The following is a 9,125-nucleotide window of genomic DNA, read 5'->3' as shown; positions in this document are numbered from 1 at the left end:
TTGCCAAGGGAGCTGCCATTTCCAACACTGGCCCTTCGTGCTCTAAGACATCCACAAGCAAGACAACCAGGTCTCTTTTTGTGCACAGTAGGGGTGGGAACTATGGCAATTGGAAATTTCTACAAACAAGGCAGAGGGGAGCTCTTGGTTCCCTGGCTGGGGACTATAGGAAAGGGAACATGGAGGGGCACAAAGATTTGGAGTGTGTGGTGGAGGTGGAGGGTGGGGATGCTGATTCACAGCTGTAGCAAGGCAATGGACGTTCACAAGAAGCAAAACCAGATTTTGGATGCAGATGAAAGGAGAATGGCTCAGGAGGGCCCTGTGGTATGAGAATGATACGGGTCACTGGGTCAGAAGGAGGCCATGGGGACCGTGTTTTCTAACTGATGCTACAAAATGGGCACAGAGGCCAGAGGAAGCAGTGACAGGACTCCTGCCGCCTAGATACTTGCTTGGTGCGTTGCTTGGCTCAATGTTGAGCCTCCGATGAGCTCCTGACTTGGCCAGCCGACGTCTGAGCTCAGAAAAAAAAGGAAGCCCGTGGGTAAGGGCTGCTCTGGATGCAGTTCTGATCAACAAAGAAGAACCAGTTGGTGAGGAGAGAGATCAGAACCTCCAGAGGAAGCCGCTGTGGAAGTTTAGAGTTCACAGTGTCTAAGGAAGGAAAGGATGAGGGGGCAAAATCAGACACCCAGGCTTCTAAAATGCATGTTCCAAAAATTCAGAGAAAAGAGTTATAAGCTATGATTCTCAAGGGAATATAGTTCAAGAGGTTTTAAAATTGAAGTCCTGACAATAAAGCCACAAATTATCCTGAGTTTAAAAAAAGAGGACAGCATCTAAAAATATGTGTGGCTGCACAGAGAGTGCTCTAAAATCTGCACACGGATTTTAGAAGTTCTCATGTTCTCGAAAACTACTGACATACTTTTTTTTTTTTTTTTTTTTTTTTTTTTTTTGCAGTACGCGGGCCTCTCACTGTCGTGGCCTCACCCATTGCAGAGCACAGGCTCCGGACGCGCAGGCTCAGCAGCCATGGCCCACGGGCTTAGCCACTCTGCGGCATGTGGGATCTTCCCGGACCGGGGCAAGAACCCGTGTCCCCTGCATCGGCAGGCAGACTCTCAACCAGTGCGCCACCAGGGAAGCCCCTACTGACATACTTTTAAAGCGTGTAAATTTGAATATAGCAGAGCAGTAGTTAGAAAAGAGCTTTTGGAATCAGACAGCGTTTGAATCCTGACTCTGCCACCTACTAGCTCTGTGACCTTGGATAAGTCCTTTAGCCTTTCTGGGCTCTGATATCTAAATTTGAAAAATGGGGGTAACTGTAACCACTTTATAAGGTAGCTGTGATTGAAATGAAGTGTTGCGTGTGAAATCCTTACTAGAGGGGCTAGCACATAGTAAATGCTTGACTTTAGGCATTATCACCATTCTATAAAAATTACAAGGAGATACTCTTAACCAAAGGGCATCTGTAAAAGGAGAGCCCAAATGGGTAACAATCGTACTGGGAAGGCTAAGGACAGGTTGATCTGACATGTGTGAAACTTATGAGGAACACACAAGCGTTCTTTTGGTAAAATCATCAAGAAGGAAGGTAGACGTCAGGCCTGGAACAGCCAATGCGTTGTCAGCACATTGCATTTGCAGTGTCCACGGCAATGCGCTGTCAGGGAAGAGGCAGGATAAGGACTCCTGCCACTGCTGTTTCTCCCTTGGAATGACTGACTGCTTGAACGACAAACACAATGAAGATGGAAATTAAAGCCAGTGAGGATCATCCCTCACTACCTTACATAAGTTCCCGTCTCTGTTATGAGGCACTGACAGAAGTAGCAGATGTGATGGAGGAGCCTTGATCTGCATGAGCTGCCTTGAAGAACCATGGGGGGAGAGAGAGAGCGGTCAGGATCCTGCGGAAGAGTAAATGTGGCTTTGATTTTCAAAAAGAGGGGAAAAGATAGATTCAGGAAAGAGAGGTACACTTCGTGTCCATCCCCAGCAAAGTTCTAGAAGCGATGGTTAAATGGAGATGATTATTGCAGTGGTCTCCTAAGTGACCTCTCCGCTTCTGCCCTCGGCCACCCCACACGTCCATGCTCTGTTCTCAGCCTAGCAGCCAGAGGGATCTGCTTGAGCCAAATCATGCCACGTCTGCTCAGCACCCTCCAGTGTCTCCCCTCTTACTGGAAGGAAAAGTCCAAGTCCTTCCAGCGGCCTATGAGGCCCAGCATGATCGCCCGGCTACTTCTCTGCCCTCAGGTCTCACAGGTCCTCTCCCTGCCCCCCTCCCCCTTGCTCCGGACACAGCGTCCTTGCTCTTGGCATCCTCCCTTACTTTCCTCTCTTTCTGGACCACTCTTCCCCCAGAAAACTGGTTGGTTCCCTCCCCCACAGCATTGCTCAAACGTCAGCTCCTCAACAAGGTCTTTCCTGAACCCCCCCATGTAACGCCCCCTATCCCGACTCATCCTCTTCCTTGACCTATGTTTTTCTCCATAGTACTCACTACCGCCCAACATGCTATATAGTCTTACTTATTTGTCCTGTTCATCAACTTCCTTCCCTCACTAAAATACAAGGTTCATGGGTTCAGAGATTTTTATCTGCATCCCTAGTTCTTAGAACTGTGCCAACCGCATAGTCACGTTCATTAAATATTTGTTGACTGGGAGGCAGAAGGGAAAATGGGAAGAAGGAAGGTGACCGGTACACTTAGAAAGAGGTCACTAGACCAGGGTGACCAACCATCCTGGTTTTCCCAGCACTGAGAGAGGTCCTGAAACAAGGGACTTTCAGTGCTGAGACCAGGAAAGTTCCAGTTGGTCACCCTACACGACATCAGCCAACCTCATTGACTTCTGCGATACAGGGACCAGTATGAGAGCTGCCAGGACTGCCTCACACTCACTCTCTCCTCCTATTGGCACAGCCCTCCAGGAAGTCTGCCTCCTGGGAGAATGCAGGAATGTGGGCTGCAAGAGAGTGTATTTAAGCGGCTTGTATTGACAGCTGGCTGAGTGGCCACCTCAGATGGGTTGATTGATGGGCCCGTGTGGGGCTGGTAGGAAGGCTGCTGTGGTGAGCCACAGAACTGTGTCCTGGCCCGAGTCTGCTCCACAGTCTGTCTGGGCTGCGGCTGAGGACAGAAAGGCAGGATAGGATCCTGCAGTGGCGTGCTCCCGCCAGGGACATATACAGTCAACAATTGAGCTGCATTTTGAAATCATCGCAATAGATGGAAATGACAGGCTCTCTGTAACAACTTAAAATTCAAAGTGATAAATATTCCTTTCTATTTAGGGTTTAAAAAAAGCTACCTTAAATGTCCAGAAGAGACCAGGCTAAATAGCTGTCTTGTTTGTTTTAAACCCAGCGTGTTTAGTTGCCCACGCACTCAGACTAGTTTAAAAGCTAACTGCAGCTCAGCTCTCTTTCCAGGAGAATAGAGGCCACTCACATCCTTTCTCTAGCTCACCTCACTTCTCTGGGGCAGCCACATGCTCAGGACCAGGGAATCCAGCTGAGAGAAAGGCTAAATCATCATAACTGCCTTTCCCCGCCAAGAAGGGATTCATTTTTAAGGGCTCAGTGCAGGGAGCCCCTGAGGACATGGAAACTGGGAGCCAGAGCTGCACCCCTTTTCCTCAGGGCTCACAGCTTCCACGGTTCCCTCAGGGCTTCCTGCCTATAACCGAGGAGTCTTCGGGAAAGGAGGGTAGCAAAGATGTCTTTCAACTTCCAGCCTTTCCATCCTCCAACCGCAGGTACCTTTACAAGTATTTCGTGCTTGCAGGATCTAATGTGTGCCGGGGTCACTTTTTGGGTTGCTATGACCGAGCCCTGAGGTCTTAGAGGAGTTCTGGGGTGGCAGGGGAGGAGTTGATGGGAGAGGGTTGCAGGGCTCACAGGCTTTACAGGGCTCTGGGTACTTAAGGGACCAGCACCAGGATTCTCCTTGCCATGTGGGCCCATCAAGAAAGGCAGCACCTCCCCTTCATCCTAGACAGGAGAGGCGTTGATTTCTAACTTGTTTTCCATGATCAGCACAGGCCCTGGCCTGCCTCTTCCCCCCAGAGCCTCTGGATCACAGAGGATGAACCCTCACCAATGGCAAATAGGCTGGATCCCACAGGCCAGCCCCAGTTAGTTGGCGTGGCTGCCCGGAACTTGGCTATGATGGTCCCAAAGCTTTCCCAGCTCCCTCCCCTAAAGAACAGGTAAGTTGCCCATGGGAAAGAGCACATGTGGATGGAGCCTGGTGATTCAGGGCAGTGGGTTGTCATTTGAAATGGGGCCAAGTAGCCCAGCAGTAGAGGGGGCAGGAGCTGAGGGGCCATCCTCCAGCCCCTCCCCAACTCTCTCACGGGACCATAACCTGTACTGCTGTGTATAAAAAAGCTGGGACCCTGAGCAGAGGAAGTGAAACATTCTAGCCACCGCAGGCTGGAGCTCCATGGTTCTCCAAGTGTGGTCCCCAGACCAGCAGCATCGGCATCAGCCGAAAACTTGTTAGAAATGCAATTCTCAGATCCCACCCAAATCTAGATCAGAAACTCTGGGGGTAGGACCGGCCCTCTGTGTTCAGCCAGCCCTCAGGTGATTCTGATGCAGGCTGATGTGTGAGAACCCTTCTGCCCAAGAGGAAAAGGCTTCTAAAGTGGCTGTTTGCCGAAGGTCTTCAGAGAACCCTGCTCTCTTTGTGCTTGCCGAGAGAGAAGCATCATCCTCTGGCTTGGGGTGAGTGTTCTCTTTCTAGGTTCCATGGGGCCTGATGCTCTATTGGTCTGGCTTCCACCTGTGTCTACATTTGCAACCTTAGGGTGACTTAGACGCCGCTTCCTACGAGTCTGCTAAACGTGTCTGTAGCGCAGGAGACGTCAGGTTCACGTGTTGCTTCTTTTCAGTCTCAAGAGACCCATCTCAGAAACAAGAGCTGTGGCCCAGCAGCCTTTTGCTCTGGAAATGCCCTTCGGCTGGCCACAGCAGCCCCTCCCCTTGGCTCTTCTGCTTTTCCAAAGATGGTTCTCTTCACATTTGGTCCTAAGAAGTCAATCCATGAAAAAAAAAAAAATACTGCAAAAGCAAACCAGGCTCATTGCAGATTATACTGAAATGGACCAGAAAGATAAATGCAGCAATTTTCTTGTCCCACAGCCCTCCCCTCCCCCAATCCTCCATCACCCCACAACCCGCTCCTGCCCCAGTGAGCCCAAGTTCTTGCCGTCCTGATGATCTGCAATTCTCTGCATGACTCTGCCTCTTGGGTTTGTTTAATTAGAAATAGGATGGGAAGTGCTTCCCATGCACTGGCATGTTAATTGCTTATCACAGAAGGAGAAGGGGTGACAACATTTGGTGATGGAAATTTCCACTCTCCATCTCCAGGTTTTCCTCCATTTTCCTCTCCCGCCCTCTCCTTGTCTCTTCTTGCCTCTCGTGTCAGCCTCTCCTGCTCTTTGTCCCTCTTCTCCAGATCTCCAGGCCCTTTGGGGAGCAGGCCCAGAGGCGCCTGGCAGGTCAGAATTCAAACCTAAAGGGAAAAGCTGTGCTCTCTCGCACTACGTTCCTCTCTCTCTCCTCCCTCCTCTCCCATTCCAGCCCCTCTTTCTGTCACCCTCAGGCTTTGAAGAGATTCAGAGCAGAGAGCTCTTTAGTTATACTCAGTATTCAAAGGATTCTTTTTCTTTTGTTTCCTTCCCCTCCCCTTATTATTGTTCCTCTTATTTATTTTTATTTTTTACAAAACAGGAGAAAAGAATGAATTGGGTTGGGGGGAGGTGACACATTTCTCCACAAAGGTACAAAATTGCCTATAGAAAGTCAGCCTCAGAGTGCAGACCGGAAGGGTGCCGAGAAGAGGGTTCCTGGGCATCCCTCTCCCACATGTCCTTCTGCTCCAACGGGGGCCCCACTTTGGGAGCAGTCCCCCGAGGTGGGGAGGAGAGGCCTCCTTCAGCTCTTGCCCAGAAGGGGAAAGAGCCAGCAACTGAGACTGTACAGAGACAGAGAAGAGGAGGGGGCGCATCCTGTGGGCCAAGGGCCTGAGGACACAGGCAGGGGACATCCAGGCCCAGGAGCCTCTGGGCACACAGACAACTGGGGAGGTGGGCAGCTTTAGCCAGAGTCCTTCCTGTTCCTTGGAGATGCTCTTCAGAATGGCATCGGAGGAGCCCCCAGAAGGTGAGGGCAGTTTCTGGAGGCTGCAGGAGCACCCCCTAGGGCCACAAAGCTGGCTGTCTTGGTCCAGCTGCCAGGCCTCAAGCACGTGGATCCATGTTACCTTCCTGGCAGGGAACCTGGCCCAGATTGCTTCCCTTTTGGTAAAAAGTAGTCCTAGTTATTTCTCTACTGCTGAGAACAGGCTGAGCTTCAGGAATTTTGTGACAATGGTGGTGACAGTGTCTCCCCTTCTGAGGACCTGGGCAGCTTCCTCCCCGGATTCCAATGCAGGACAAGGGGTGCAGATACCACCCGGGCTGAGGGGGTGCTCCAGCCCCAGAAAGCCCAGGCTGGAAGGAGAGGCCGCCCACCCACTCCCTGCCTGGGCTGGCCAGTGCCAAGGTGGGCTGCCAGCCCGGCTGCCAGCAGGAGGATGGTGAGAGCCAGGATGGCTATGAGCCCAGGTTGGTCCCCTAAGGCTCTGTGACAAGGAGTGGCCTCTTTCGTCCTGGCCCATACACATGCCAACTGGGTGTGGGCATCAGCAAAGGCCACTTGCAGGCAGGCCCAGTACTCCGTGGCCTGAAGGAGGCGGGTGATGTTGTAGCTGTGGGTACCCCGTGGCAGGCGGGCCAGAGCAGTGGCCCTGTGGCCCTGGAGGGCGGAGGCACTGGACCAGGTGAGGTTGGTGGAGACCGTGTTGGGTGGGGAGACCCAAGACAGCAGGATGTGATAGGGGTGAGTCTCCTGCACCTGGAGTTCCAGACCCCATCCCTTGCCTCTGCCTGGCTGCAGGGGAGCCCGGCCAACAACCACGCTAACCGTCTTAGTGTCAGCCCCTACCAGGTTCTGGGCCACACAGGTGTACAGCCCTGCCTCTTCCGCCGTCACCCTCCGCAGCTCCAGGGTCCCCTCAGGGTACACCCGGTACTTCCTGCCTGCCCGGGCAGCCGTCAGTCGAACCCCAGCTGGAGTGACCCAGTAGATCTCAGGTTCTGGTTCAGCCAGCGCCCGGCAGTGCAGCACCAGGCTCTCTCCACTGGCCACCTGGAGGCTGGGGGGGAAGCTGCGGGGGGAGATGAGGGGCAGGCAGTGGTCCGTCATCTCCCGGAAGGGCACCTCCCGCACTGGGCGGCGCTGGAGGTCTGGTGGCTCGGCGCACAGGGTGGACTGAGGCTCGATGAAGCGGACATGGGTGCCCGTGGCATTGGCCCAGCGGATGACACAGTCACAGCGGATGGGGTTGCCATGGAGACCCACCTCCTGCAGGTTGGGCAGGGACTCCACCGTCTGCTGGTGCAAGGCACTGAGAGCATTGTTGTTGAGCATGAGGGTCTCCATCTGGGGCAGGTGATGGAAGGCGCGGGGGTGGATGAAGGACAGCCGGGGGTTGTTGGTGATGTCCAGCTTGGTCAGCTCAGGGAGGTTGACCAGGGCAAACTTGTCAATGGAAACCAGTTCCTCCATGTTGTTCAGCCCCAGCTCCTTGAGGTGCAACATGTTGGCAAAGTCCCCGGGCCCCACCCGCTGGAGCGGGTTCTTGTTCAGGTCTAGGAACTTGAGCCCAGGCACCTGCTCCAGCGCCCGCCGGGGTACCCGGGCCAGCAGGTTGTCATAGAAGGAGAGGCTCTCCAGGCTTTGAAGCCCCTCCAGGGCGTAATCAGAGATCTCGCGCAAGTTCATGCCTGCGAGCACCAGGCTGCGCAGGTTGGCCAGGGGCCGGAAGTTCATGTCCAAGATGGCGTCCACTTTGTTGCCGCCGATCATGAGGATCTCCAGGCTGGGCAGCATCTCGAACCAGCGGCTGTCCACGGCCCTCAGCAGGTTGGAGTTGAGGTGCAGCCGCAGCAGGTTGCTGAGGCCGGCGAAGGCCCTTGGGGCGATGCGGTAGAGCTGGTTGTGGTTGAGATAGAGTTCCTGAAGGCTGGCCAGCCCTGCAAAGCTGTGGTCCTCCAGCCGGGTCAGCTGGTTCTCCTCCAGGTGCAGGCTCAGCAGCTGGGGCAGGGCACGGAAATCACAGTCTCGGGTGTCTGAAAAGCTGTTCTGGGACAGGTCCAGCTCTGTGAGATTGGCCAGGTAGCCGAGCTCACTCTGGTCCACGCGGACGATGCCGTTGCTCTGTAGCAGCAGGGTCTGCGTGCCTGCAGGCAGCGCCGGGGGCACGGCTGTCAGGAATAGGTCATTGCAGTCCACGGTGGTGGCCTCGCGGTAGGACGATAGGGGTGTATACCAGGGCCGGATCTGGCAGGCACACCGAGGGGGGCAGGGCACATGCCAAGGTACCACGGGCACAGTGGCAGTGGCACCAGCCACCCAAGCTAGCAAGAGGGGGGCCACAAGCAGCCTCATGGTGGAGCTGCAGGGCAGGGGACCATCCACAAGAAGAGTCTGGAGTCCTTGTGCTCTTAGCGGTTTGCAGGCTGAGGGTCAGCAGCCCTGCCAGGGCCCGGGGAACCACTCTCCCTGGGCAGTCATTCTATGCGGGGATGGGTGGACATCACTTCCTGCCCTCCCGGGTGTGGCTCTCCATCCTTGTCCACTGGCGCTCGGTCTGCTCACTCATTGCCGTGCCCCATCGGGGCAGCCCTGGAAGAAGAGGATGCAGAGTTAAGGAGGTTGCAGAGAAGCAGAATCTGCTCCCTCCTCCTGTGTCTCCCCCGTTTGACTCAAGAGGTCAAAGGAGCTGAGCGGGGTGGACAAGATCAGAGCCAGGGCTCCTGGATTCTGTCCTACAGTCCTCAGGATTTGTTGTCCTTTTTTTAATCTGCTGGGGGAGTGACTGGGAGTCTTCAAGGAAGGCGCAAGAGATTGAGCCTTGGAAGCTTCCAGGATAACCCACAGAAGGTGTGTGTGTGTGTGTGTGTGCGTGCGTGCGTGTGTGTGCGTGTGTGTGCGCATGTGAAGGGATGGCTGAAATTGTCATCTTCAGAGTCCTTCTGAGCCCAGAGAGATCT

General features: G+C 54.2%; 1 protein-coding gene across 3 annotated transcripts in view; it reads right to left on the bottom strand.

Annotated features, from left to right (window-relative positions):
- Window positions 1–5,739: 5,739 nt before the first annotated feature.
- LRRN2 (leucine rich repeat neuronal 2) overlaps window positions 5,740–9,125 on the bottom strand; it is a 63,345-nt gene continuing 59,959 nt past the window's right edge. For all 3 annotated transcript variants that reach the window (XM_082615243.1, XM_082615242.1, XM_082615244.1), the window contains one exon: window positions 5,740–8,757. In XM_082615243.1, coding sequence (XP_082471369.1) covers window positions 6,382–8,520 — 2,139 coding nt within the window. In that variant the 5' untranslated portion in view covers window positions 8,521–8,757 and the 3' untranslated portion in view covers window positions 5,740–6,381. The remainder of the gene's footprint in view (window positions 8,758–9,125) is intronic.

The sequence above is a fragment of the Mesoplodon mirus genome (genome assembly GCF_964341445.2).
Source record: "Mesoplodon mirus genome assembly, chromosome: 3".
Lineage (NCBI taxonomy): Eukaryota > Metazoa > Chordata > Mammalia > Artiodactyla > Ziphiidae > Mesoplodon > Mesoplodon mirus.
The sequence above is the reverse complement of the archived record's forward strand: the minus strand, read 5'-3'. Positions and strand labels throughout refer to the sequence as shown.